This window comes from Podarcis pityusensis (genome assembly GCF_964106645.2).
Source record: "Podarcis pityusensis genome assembly, chromosome: 4".
Lineage (NCBI taxonomy): Eukaryota > Metazoa > Chordata > Lepidosauria > Squamata > Lacertidae > Podarcis > Podarcis pityusensis.
This window is the reverse complement of record NC_138027.1, coordinates 64432298-64444418: the sequence shown is the minus strand read 5'-3', so window position 1 is coordinate 64444418 and position 12121 is coordinate 64432298. Positions and strand designations below refer to the sequence as shown.

General features: G+C 42.8%; 1 protein-coding gene and 1 long non-coding RNA gene across 4 annotated transcripts in view; both read left to right on the top strand.

Moving 5' to 3' along the window:
• Positions 1-359: 359 nt before the first annotated feature.
• Positions 360-4703, top strand: LOC308475025. Its single transcript, XR_013985095.1, has 2 exons — positions 360-1765; positions 1798-4703. It is a non-coding gene; the product is annotated as an uncharacterized lncRNA (long non-coding RNA).
• A 4934-nt stretch (positions 4704-9637) lies between these two features.
• LOC308476038 (uncharacterized protein) overlaps positions 9638-12121 on the top strand; it is a 32129-nt gene continuing 29645 nt past the window's right edge. Inside the window, exons 1-2 of one of the 3 annotated variants that reach the window (XM_081003398.1) lie at positions 9638-10524; positions 11037-11106. In XM_081003398.1, coding sequence (XP_080859524.1) covers positions 10473-10524; positions 11037-11106 — 122 coding nt within the window. In that variant the 5' untranslated portion in view covers positions 9638-10472. The remainder of the gene's footprint in view (positions 10525-11036; positions 11107-12121) is intronic. The other 2 variants (XM_081003397.1, XM_081003399.1) reach the window with 2 other exon arrangements.

Sequence of the window (12121 nt, the reverse complement as noted above, 5' to 3'; positions counted from 1 at the left end):
ATAAATTATTAACATTATTGCAGTGATCTATGCCAGAGGAGTTTTTAAGATATTCGTGTCTCTTTCCCAATCTTAGCTAAAGCAATGATACTGCCCCTTACAAGCTTTAATGAAAGTGTTAGAAACCAAATCTTATGATGCTGCTTTAGCTTCCATGGCATGGGAAAATATCCTGTGGATAGTAACCTGCAAGCCACCCCCACCCATCCCAGTCATCAACATTATTGCACTGGCATTGGGCAGGCAGCACTGGGCAGCCAACCTTCCAGTCTTACCCTATGATTTTCTTATAGATCTGTTTCTTAGCCCTGCACCTGCCCTGGAAAAAAAAACCTTTTGGTCATTGGAGCTGTGCAAAAGCTGTGACTGCTGCAGATCCAACACCGAGAATGAGTTTTGACCTCAAGATCAGGGCAAGGAGTGTATTTGCCCTCTTCTGTTGGCACTGGGTCATTTAGGCCAGTTCCTATGAGCTAGTGTAGAGAATGGATTGGGCTATTAATGCCACAGCCAAGAAAGTGAACCAATGGTCTGGCTTCCACAAATAATCTTTCAATAATAAAGAATATTTTTGTTAGAGGGAAAAGTTAGAATGAGCTTCTATCTTGAGATTTTATATACAGTATATAAGCATTCCGATTTCCCCCATGGAATCTGTCAAGGACTTAAAAGAGTGCACAAATTATCTCCCATAGGTCTAGCTAACAAAAGTGGTCTCTCCTCAATCACAGATGTTTCCGATTGCCTGCAGTTTGGACAAACTTGGAGGATAAGCACACGAAGCATTTGCTGAAACAAACTAGTGATTTGGTGAAGTCTCTTTTGTTCATTTCCAGATATCCATCCAAGCCATTCTTGCTGCTCCGCTTTGATGGAGGAGCTTCTTTTGTTGCTGTTCAGCTGTTGAGTATCTGTATGTATGCGCAAGTTAAGATGTTTTGTTTCAGTGTAAAGTATTTTGTCATTCTTGCCAGCTTGAGAGGTGCTCAAGCAGGAGACATTTGCATCCCTGCCAAACCTTTTTCCTTCCTAAAATGGAAATCACACACAGGCACACAAAGTACCATAATGCCCAGGTTTGGCAAGCTGCTGTGAGCACAAACACTCTGACTGATATACAGTAGAGACTGGAAGTTGCAATGTACCTTCCTTCTTGCTATGTACCGGCAATGTACCTTCCTTCTATGATTCATCAGCTGCATACAGCAGTGGTTTTCAACCAGTGTGCCGTAGCACCCAGGGGTGCCTTTAATGATGGTCAGGGGGTGTCATGGGCAACACTGGCCTCTGTCCCTCTTTCTTTCCTTCCCTCCCTCCTCTGATACACTCTCGTGTCACTGCCTCCCAAAAGCTTGCACAGCTGCTTGTTGCAGCAGCCCTGGCTACTCGCTCCCCAGGTGATGGTGCCTCAGGGGCTGGCTAGGAGGTGCGTCCCAGGCCCCTGTGAGGAGGTGTGAGGAGACACCTCTCTTTGGGGCAGAGGGGGCAGCTCAGAGAGCAAGGGTGGCAGCAGTGGCTGCCCGGAGGACTCTCAAGGAGAGGGGAAAGGAGAAGAGGCTGAGGAAACACTCCACAAGGGAGGGTGTTTGGAAAAAGTGTGAGAGACCGCCAGCTCTGCAGGAAAGGGGTGACATAACTCCTGAGTCCTACAGGGTTGCCGCAGAAAGAATGTAGTTGGTCAAGGGAGCCGTGGACTCAAAAAGGTTGAAAATCTCTGGCATGCAGTTTAATCCTGAGCTGCAGGTGTGTGTCTGTGTGTGTGTGTGTGTGTGTGTGTGTGTGTGTGTGTTTGTGGAGTTTGCATAATTTGGACAGGGAATTATAAACCATGGAGGTCAATGGGGAATGAAATGCAGAAAAGTACAAGCAGTACGATGCTAATTTACAAAACAGATATTAATACTACATACATTGTGGCTTTGTTATAAGTATGTGCTAAAAATTCTTTGTCTTGGATTAGTCCACAAGTGAGTGCATTGACCCTCATGAAGTAGTGAACTTCGACGGTTTCACATTGCAGTCCCCCTTTGAAGGTTGTTTGTTCCAGAATAGACACTGAAAGTCACTTACTGAAGTCCTAGGAGGTTGAAATGTTCCCCTGCTGGCTTTTGAACTTATCATTTCTGATGTCAGATTTGTATCCTTTGATTCTTTTGCATAGCGACCAGAGTGTTTGTCTTATTTAGAATTCAGAATGGCATGGCTGATAGATGATGTCATATATTATACTGAAGATGAGTTGAATGAACCCCTGATGTTATGGATGACATTATTAGGTCCTGTAATACTCTTGTCTGAGTAGGCATGGAGACAAAGCTGATATCTGGGTCTGCCATGGGTTGGTATCTTTCCTTTGTGACCTGTTGCTGCTGGTGGATCCACTTTGGAACATACAAACTACTTTAAAGAGGCAAGCAAATTCTTCGTTCACAAATTCACCCCAACAGAAGCTGAAGCCCTATGGCACAATTTAATTTACAGTAAGATAAATATATTTCTTTTGCTGAAAATGTTAAATTATTTCCATCGCATAGAAAGTGATTTTGTTCTTCCTACCCCAGGTTATGGTCTAGCAAAATCTTTTATCTGAAAATCTGTACACTTGCTTCAATTATTTTTCCATACTTGCTTTTAAGCTGGATTCTAAATTTGCCTTCCAGATACACAGCGAAATAAATCCATTGCAAAGATACGGACATTTAAATCTCACTGGAATTAATGAGGCTTTAAAGTAGCAACTCTGTGTTGGATTGTGGCCACTGATCTTAGATCTTCTATGGCACATCATTACATTTTCAAAACATCACCCACTTACCCTAAGTGCTAATCACTTAAAAGGCGGTTACAGTAAGCTTTTAAGTTTACTCCATTATAATTCCTTTAACCAAAAAACTCATTTAAAAACATTACAACACCCATTTAATAACTGATTGGTCAGAGCAGATTTTACTCCAGGGGAGGCAGAATTACCGGTAGCTTAATTTACTTGGCCTAGCAAGTTCATTCACACTGGTATTCCTGGAGATATTATTCCCTATAGTGGCTTTGTGCAAATTCATTCTCAATTTACAAGTGATCTGAGTCTAGGGAGAAATGAAGGAAGAAAAACTGGAGCAATAGGAACAATTTCACTGCAAATGATCCATATCCAAAACTTACGCCCAGCATTTTATGGGAAACAATGCAAATTAGATGAAGACTAGAGTTCAAAAACCTGAAGAAGATCTATCCAGCAAAGAAAAACATCTTTCTTCCCTAAATGCCAACCACCTTATTAAATGAGGCCAGGCCTGTAAAAGCTTAAGGACTACTAAATGATTTGATGTTACACGGAAAGGTGCCAATGTCTCTTAGCATCCTATGAGGCTTCATATGACAGTGCTTGGTGCAGCAGCAGTAGGGTTTTCTAAGTGCTATTTTCTGTTCTTCTGATGTTTATTCTCCTGCCAATAGATAACCCCTGCTGCAGTCAATGACTTGTTTCCATCGTGAAAGCAGAGACAAAACTAGTTTTGTTTTGGCTGGGAAATTCAGAGAAGTCAGAATTCACTTAGGAAACCCATCTTCAAACAACAAAAACTAAGCACCATGTTCAACCATATTTGGGGGGAGGATCATAGCTCAGTGGTAGATCATCTGCTTTGCATGCTGAAGGTCATAGAATCATAGAGTTGGAAGAGACCACAAGGGCCATCGAGTCCAACCCCTGCCAAGCAGGAAACACCATCAGAGCACTCCTGACATATGGTTGTCAAGCCTCTGCTTAAAGACCTCCAAGGAAGGAGACTCCACCACACTCCTTGGCAGCAAATTCCACTGTCGAACAGCTCTTACTGTCAGGAAGTTCTTCCTAATGTTTAGGTGGAATCTTCTTTCTTGTAGTTTGGATCCATTGCTCCGTGTCTGCTTCTCTGGAGCAGCAGAAAACAACCTTTCTCCCTCCTCTATGTGACATCCTTTTATATATTTGAACATGGCTATTTGAACATGGTCTCAGGTTCAGTCCTCAACATCTCCAGATAGGACTGGGAGAGAACGCTGCCTGAAATCCTGGAGACCAACGAGACAGTGCTGAGCTAGATGGACCAATAGTCTGACTCAGTTTAAGGCAGCTTCCTATGTTCCTGCATTAAAATTAAATACTATGGGAGGGGGATCCTGGAGGTAGCATACTCACTGCTCTCTAAAATAAACTATTTTTTCCTGGTATATGTGGAAGGTTGAAGGCCATACTGATTATTTATGTTACATGGGAGTGGCTGCCAAGAATGCAAGGTGAGCATTACTTTAGGGTATGGCTGCATAGTGTTTATTGATGGGTTGATTCATTGCTGGAATATATGACCATATCATCCTCTACATAAGCTTGATACAACTTACAGTAGGGATAGCCTCAAAGCCACAAATAACTTCTCTCCATATCTTTATTTAAAACTTTTGTATTTCAGTCTTCCAATGCATCTGCATTGCTCCGAGTGGCTTGCAGCAGCTAAAAGACAACAAACCCATAATAAAATAACAAGGTATAGCCATGTGTTGGGATTTAAGGGGGGGCAGTGATTTATATGTTTTTTTGCCATCAGTGCTGTTTCCATTCTGCTGCAGTTTGGCTTCTGCTAAAACCTACGTTGTTCATTTAACCATCTGCTATGACCGAAACTAACATAATTAATTATGTAATTAATTTGAATGCTTTTCAATGGGAGGGAAACACCTAAAACAATGCAGTAAATAACTTAATTATGACCAACAAGCATTCAAATTTCCACACCTGTTTCCATTTCTGACAGAATTTTCCAGCATTCCTAGCCATGCATCAGTAGAATATGAACACAAACACCACAAAAGCATTTCATCAGCAGACTGCCTTGTGACTTCAGACGTACACATCTTATAGAAACCATTTTAAAACTACAAAATGCTTTTCTAAACAGAAATGCCTTGTGCTATTTTCAAAGCTATTTGAGGCTGTGGCACAGAGAATTCCAGAGGAATCAAGCCACTTCTGAGACTGCCCTTATGCATAGCCCCCACCCAGTCTTCTCAAGCATTGGGGAATTTGACCGCCTGCCAGATTCACTCTCTCCTCTTTTAAATAGGGGTAACAGCCAGTCCTGAGCTTCAGAGTTCCCTCACGGAGCCTTCTCTTCCCACCCAAGATGTACCAACAGAGCCAGGCACTTATCCCCCATTATGTTCCAGCTTGGAAGGAGCAAGAGTCTCCAAGATACTCTCTAGATTCCGAAGCTGTGGTTTGGAATTTGAAGCACCAGAAGGTGTGTCTTCCAGGACCTCAAATCAACTTCTCCAACCTGTCCTTTGAGGTAAAAAGCTGTGCTCAGACCCTGGCAATACTAACTAATGAGAGCACAGTTGAGAAAACTGCAGCAGTATTGCTGATCCCTCAAGCAGAAACTAAAGGTTAACCTTGCGAATTCCATTATTGACTGGAATACATAACCTCTATATTCATACAACTATTGTTAATTCTGAGCAGTGAAGAAAACGAATCTCAGCTGCAGGAGTAATGAACCAGCAAGCAGGAAACATCAGCAAAACTTTGATGGGGTTTCCAAAAAGAAAAGGTATCATTTAGAGGCCACAGAGCATGAAAGCAGAAAACAACTGCCAGGTAAATTGAGAGGAGGAAAGTGATCATGTTATTTTCTTAGGGGAGGTGTTGTTTTTCCAGGACTTAGAGCAGAAACATTTCCACCTCTAGCATTGCCCATCATCTTCCATTCAGTCATTCTAGCTAGTCAACATAGCATGCTAATTTCTCATTATTTTTAAATAGCCATATTGGCTGCAAGTTCATCTCATCTCTAGTGACTGTACTAAAGCATTTGGGTTGGAAATGATGCCTACAATCCAGGCAAAGTTGTTGGAATAGAATTAAAGTAGTTAGTCCCAACGCCACCAGTTTCTTTTTGCCTTTTATTCATGCGAAGGAACTGGCATAAAATGAAGTTGTTCATGACTATGACTAGAAATGGAAGACAACGACAGTGGTACCTCGGTTTACGAACTGAATCCATTCTGGAAGTCTGTTCTTAAACCAAAACCGTTCTTAAACCAAGGCACGCTTTCCCTAATGAGGCCTCCTGCTGCCGGTGCCCTTCTACCGTTCAGATTCCATTCTTAGACCGAGGTAAAGTTCACAAACCGGGACACTACTTCCGGTTTTGTGGAGTTCGTAAACCAAATCGTTCATAAACAGGGCTGTTCTTAAACTGAGGTACCACTATAAAGTAATTGTTGAACGCATGAAGCCCTTTTACAGCGATGTAGTGTGAACTTGACAAAGAAGAACTGACTGTAACATATGTTCCAATAATAAATCTAGTTTTGCCCTTCAGAAGGAAATGAAGGCTGGCTATTTTTAAACTTTGGCTTCAACCATAATAGAATATTCTAGTCAAACATATGTAGGAAAGTATTTTCATTGTAGTCATGTACAAGAGTCTCTTCATTTCCTCCTACGTCCCTGATCACTGCCTTGTAATATCTAAAAAGAATGGCACCAAGATTGAGTCTACTGGGGAACCATACCAATAGCTATGGAAGTCCTACTCATTTGTCTTAAGTGTGCAGTGACAGACTGCACTTGGTCAGTGATGAGAGACAGGCATGTTCTTGCTTTCCTCTAAGGCTTCCAGGATTCTTCCATAAGGTGGAATTCTGCCATCAGTGTATGTGTTTCTCTTTACCAGATGGAACGATTCCCTTTTCCTGCCCCCGTGCACTGTTATGGGGGTTCTCCAGACCCTCCCAGGCAGATTTGGGGAGGGCATGGGGACACATGGGGCAGGGAGAGGCAGAAAGTCCTGTTGTTTCAGTGGGCCTCTTTGCACCAGTTTCCACTACCACAACAGCTTAGTTGAATCTGGCCTCGAGGACTCAAAACAGTGGAAGACTGAGCCCTGGTCACCTACCCAGGAAGTAATAGTGTTTGTGTAATGGAAGCTTAGATGCAGCCCTCCAGTCCACCATGCAAATAACAGACATGGGTGTAAATCAGAAGCGTTTGTTAATTGTATCAACAGAGTGGCCATGGAGCTTCACACTCCAAACCCATCCCTACCATCTCCAACCTTCCCATGTGGCCCTGATTTGGGGTGGGAGGACTATAACTGTGTTTTGACAAAGCGCCATGTAATCTCTCATCAGATCTTTCCATTCAACATGGGGAGGCGGGGTGGAAGGTTCAGGGTTTGCCTGCAGAGCCCTGCCACAGATACAGTTAAACAAATATCTGAATAGGGCTCTGGAATCTCTGCAAAGGGGTGTCGTTCTTGGAAAGCACTCATTTTCAAGGTATCAGAGAGGACCTGAGCCCTGATAACAATTAAGCCCTGCCTTTCTTTTGGACAAGTTTGGCTCTTCGGGGTTTCCTTAGGCATTTTTTTTTTTTAACAAGCTAGAGACATGATTCATCAGCGATTGTCTTTTGTGTGTTTTTAGGTGGTTTGTGAGACTGTGACAAAAATAATACATTAACGATCCAAGGTTTCACTGAAGCTTCCATCACAGGCACTTCCGTGGTGCAAGTTGTTGCATTCATGACCTCCTATGTGGGAGAACTTTTAATTTTACCTCCAATGTGTAATCAGTTGTGATTAGAGTAATTTATGAATTGATGATGAATCACATAAGTCAGTAATGAGCTACAGGTAGCGTGCAGAGTCCTGGTAATGTTCACCCACTTCCAACATTGCTTTCCCTTTGCCTTCACCCTGTGAATGCCTTCACTGGTCACAGTATACCAATAGTGGGTGGCATGGTGGGGCACCTCTGGTCACCTAGTCAACAGCTGTGTCATTGCTGCTTACCAACATGTAAAGGGCAAAGTGGCAGTGAGGTTGGCAAAGAGCAAACGTACTGGCCGGACCATCAAATTGGCTCCCACAGCGCATTCGTACCATGCTGACCTTGCTGCCTCACCTCTTCCCCTTTGCGTCCCAGTAAGCAGCACTGATGTGATGGACCAATGATCAAGGGAGCAGGGCCACCTCACCACACCATCTGCTACTGTAGTACACAGTGTGCGAACTGATTTTAATTGAGAACCTTTTCAAAAACCACCATAGAAGAAGAACCATGGTCCTTGTTACAAAAAGTTTTTTAAAAAACTTAAACCATGGAAACTTAAACCGTGGAACATGGCATCACCAGCCAGTCACAATTCATAGTCCAAACATTGATTGCCTGACACATGTTGCCTGTAGTTAATTATGATACCAGTCTAGAACTTGATACTGAATTGACCTGAATAAGTTGTCTTTGTTTACTGCAATCCTCAACAGGTTACTCTGATTACTCATACGATTCTGATACATAGGTGTGTTTTTGGTGTGTGTGTCTTTTGAAAGTGATAGGCTTCTAAAAGAAGAGGTGAAATCCCACAGATGAGCTGGTCAGAAACGAGGAGCTCTTACTTGAAAAGAAAACTAGTTTATTAAATGGCCAGATTTGGTGAATCCAGTTTATTTTAAACCAAAGTACACTTTTAGAACCTTGACAGTTGACCTTCCATGGGTAAGAATGTTGAACTGTTTGGGGAATCATGGGCTCCTTTTAGTGGCTGATTGTATCCCTCCTCCTCATGCTCTGTGAAACTAAAACCCGACAGCATATTCAGATGTGGGCTGCCCTAGCATAGAGCACCTGGTCCATGTTTGTGGACATGGTGACAATGACCAAATAGTGTATAGTTAAGTTTGCTTTGCAAAGCTCAGACTGAACCTTGCAACTATCATGTGCTCTCCTTGCTGAATTCATATCCATGAGTAGCTCTGGATGCTATTATGTTGGGCAGATCCAGGAATGCAGTTTTAACATGTGATTCAAGTACATGTGCAGTGTATGTGCATCAAATATATACATTGCCAAGCTTTCTATGAGCATGAAGGGGAGGAAGGGAATCTCAGGTGACTAAGCAATGTAATGAAATGAGTTGTTATCGTTATTTTATTTTGCTTTGAAAGTTTTGTGGGTTTCTCAGCCACTGAGGAGGAAATCGTATTCTAAGAAAGAAATGTGTTTGTAAGCCTGGCGTTGATTTTATCTCTTGAAAGAAAAACTCTCTTCTCTCTTTCTCTCTCTTTCTCTCTTTGTTTTCCTTGCAAAATTCCCAGAGTTCAGCCACTATGGTTTAATGGCTCCCCTAACACTCTTTTGCAATTGTAAGCACTCAGGGGTTTCACTGAAAAGGGTGGCTGGATGCAGCTTCAGGACTAATTGTATCCTACAAAGTTATGTAATTATGCACCAACAGCTGAAGGGACACAATTTTAAGTCAACCTATTGTGACAGACACTGTGTAATGTCATACAATCAAATGCAATGTTTAGTAAACATAAACCTCTTTGTCATTTTGTATTTATTTATACAGGTTTAAAAAAAATAAAGCACACATTTAAAAAAATGTGTTTTGGGGTATATTTGTATTGGTTTATATCAATTTTATACAAAGAATTGTACAACTGTAAGAAATTGTTGCAGTCCCACTGGACAACCCATTTAAGCACACATCAATGGGAATAAATAGGTTTAGGCCCAAGAATGACATACATACAGCTTTTTCTGCTGTGCCGTTCCCCCAGCTTCATTCTTTTATTGGCCCATGTACCAAGTATGGATTTTCTAGCATGGATTTTTGCTGGCATCTCCATTCAGACTTTGGGAGGGGGGCAGATTTCATCTTCCCATCCCTCTGTCCCCTGTTGATTTTCAGGGTGTTTAGTCATTTAGAACATTTATTCAATACCTTTCTTTAAAAGCCAATCATTTTGGATTTTTAATACTTGGGGGGTGCACTTTCAGAGTGAAGGGGCTTCATGATTGCCAATCAGCACTATGTACAGCCAGCGATGAAGCTTTATTATCGTAGTATGAGCCAACCAACATTTTACAGTCAGCTTCTCTGTATACAGGAAGGGATTTCTGCTCCTATTTCTGCTTGATCTAACATAAACCAAGCTTGATTGAATTTCTAGATGTTCATAGGCACTAGAGGTTCATAGCAGACTCAGCTATAAGATGTGTAACATCTGAGCCAAATTCTGGAATTTCAGCTCACCCAAAGGTTTCACCAGAAGTGGTGACACCAGATTGGCGTTGCCCACGCCATATCAGCCTCATTGTCTCCTCTCTCCTCCACCAAGGAGGTTAGCATTGAAATTCCATCCTACAGGCCCAGACACTTCTGAACTTAATTGTTCTGCCCTCGTAGCAATTCGTAGTAATAATAATATTCAAGATATTCCCTGCCTTACAGGTACCTAAGATGCTGTTGTTTCTTGCTCCTGCCAAGTACCTGCTTTATGGTACACGATGGAAGGAACTGTAGGTTTTGAAAGAAGCAAAGGACCATCAAGTTCAAAGCTTTGCCATTGTGCAGAGAAAACCATCTATCCAATTCAGCCCTGCCCCAAGCAACCTTTTCAATGGAAGCTGAAGTCTAATAGAAGATGGACACAGCTGCTTCAGATACAAATGTGATCCAAAGCCACACGCTGCAAGGTAAGATTGTGCTTTGTCTGTGTGTGTTTACCATCAACTAGACCTAGAAATAAATTCCAAACATTACGTTCAGATCATAAGTGGAAGCAAAACCCATGCCACTCAAATCTTTTTTCTAGAGGCACTGAATGTCTAGAGATATGGGAAGAATTCTGAAGAGCATATATGTGGAAATTTACTGGCCCAGAGAAACCTCTCTTCAGCAGTACTTCTTTCTGAAATTGCTTCTCCTTGACAATTCTCTGGTGATATTTTTTTCCGGGGGTGGGGGGGTGTGGTCTGGGAAGAGTCATCCTGACCTGTAAGCAATGATACCCCTCAAATCTAAGGAAGGTTTCTCTGAAAATCCAAGCTCAAAGCTGAAAATATATGTCTTTCCTCCACTCACATTTCACTTGGTGTGCAGCAGTAAAGCCATATGTTTTTACTGGGTGAATTGATCTATTAATATTTGGGGACTGGGGAATTCTCTCTCAGAATATAATGTTTATAATCATGGAACTTTCTTCCAGCCAACCCATTCAATGTTTCCTTGATATGTCCAACTGGCATGGTTTTCAGGGAGTCTATTAGAAGACAAAGGTAAGAACTGGCTTCTTAAATCAGATCATAATTATACAATTGGATAAGAACAATTGGGCAATGCTTTTTTAAAGGGGGGAGGGAAGACATCCTGAAGAGATGAATTATGATACCTATGTGGAATTGATTTATTGGCGTGACCCCGCTAATTGATTTACGGTCCCCAATTAGCTCTTTATGGCCGGTCCGGCACACTTCCCTGCGAAGACTCTGCTCCGTCTCCAGTAGCTCCAGTCACGCCTCAGCAGAGTTAGCACAGCGTCAAAGCTGTCACGTAGCTTCCACTTAGCTTCCGACAAACACACAGAGCCCGGTTTGTCTATTTACAGTCCTTTATTCTTCCGACATTCCCCAGGGATCTCCTGGGCTCACCGCAGCCATGACAAACCTGCGACCTTCTCTCTCAAAGACCAGAGGGGAACAGAACGTAACTCCTCCCAGCTCCTCCCAGCTTCGAAAGCTGACGTCAGAATGTTGAGGCATCATGGGAACAACTTAACCAGTTAAGTTCCAAACCCAACACCCCCTCTTGCCGAACCACTCTGACAAGACCTTTTTGAGTTCAACACCTTCCCCTTTGCCTTATGCCACTTCCCGGCATCTTTCCCAGGCACCTGTTGAACCCCTTCAACACTCCCAGAATCACACTGTGCGACACTTTTCCACGCACTTGTGACCTGATACCCTACTGACCCATTTGGGCCAGCAGTTGTGTCTTCTCCGTCAGATCCTTCCCCCTCTGACTTGACACCCTGTTTGTGAGCTTTCTCCATTACGCTAACCGGAGATGAAGCCTCACACCTGGACACTCCTTTCACAACCTTTGGAGACGCCCAGACCTGCCCTGAACCCTGATCTTGGACCTGGTCCCCATCACCGGGTTCTGAACCCTGATCCTGGACCTGGTCCCTATCACCGGGATCAGCCTCTGGCTCCCTTTCCTCCTCAGAAACAGACAGACATTCTGAGAGAAAATCAGGACCATCCCTGAGCCTTGAACACCCATCCTGTTCAC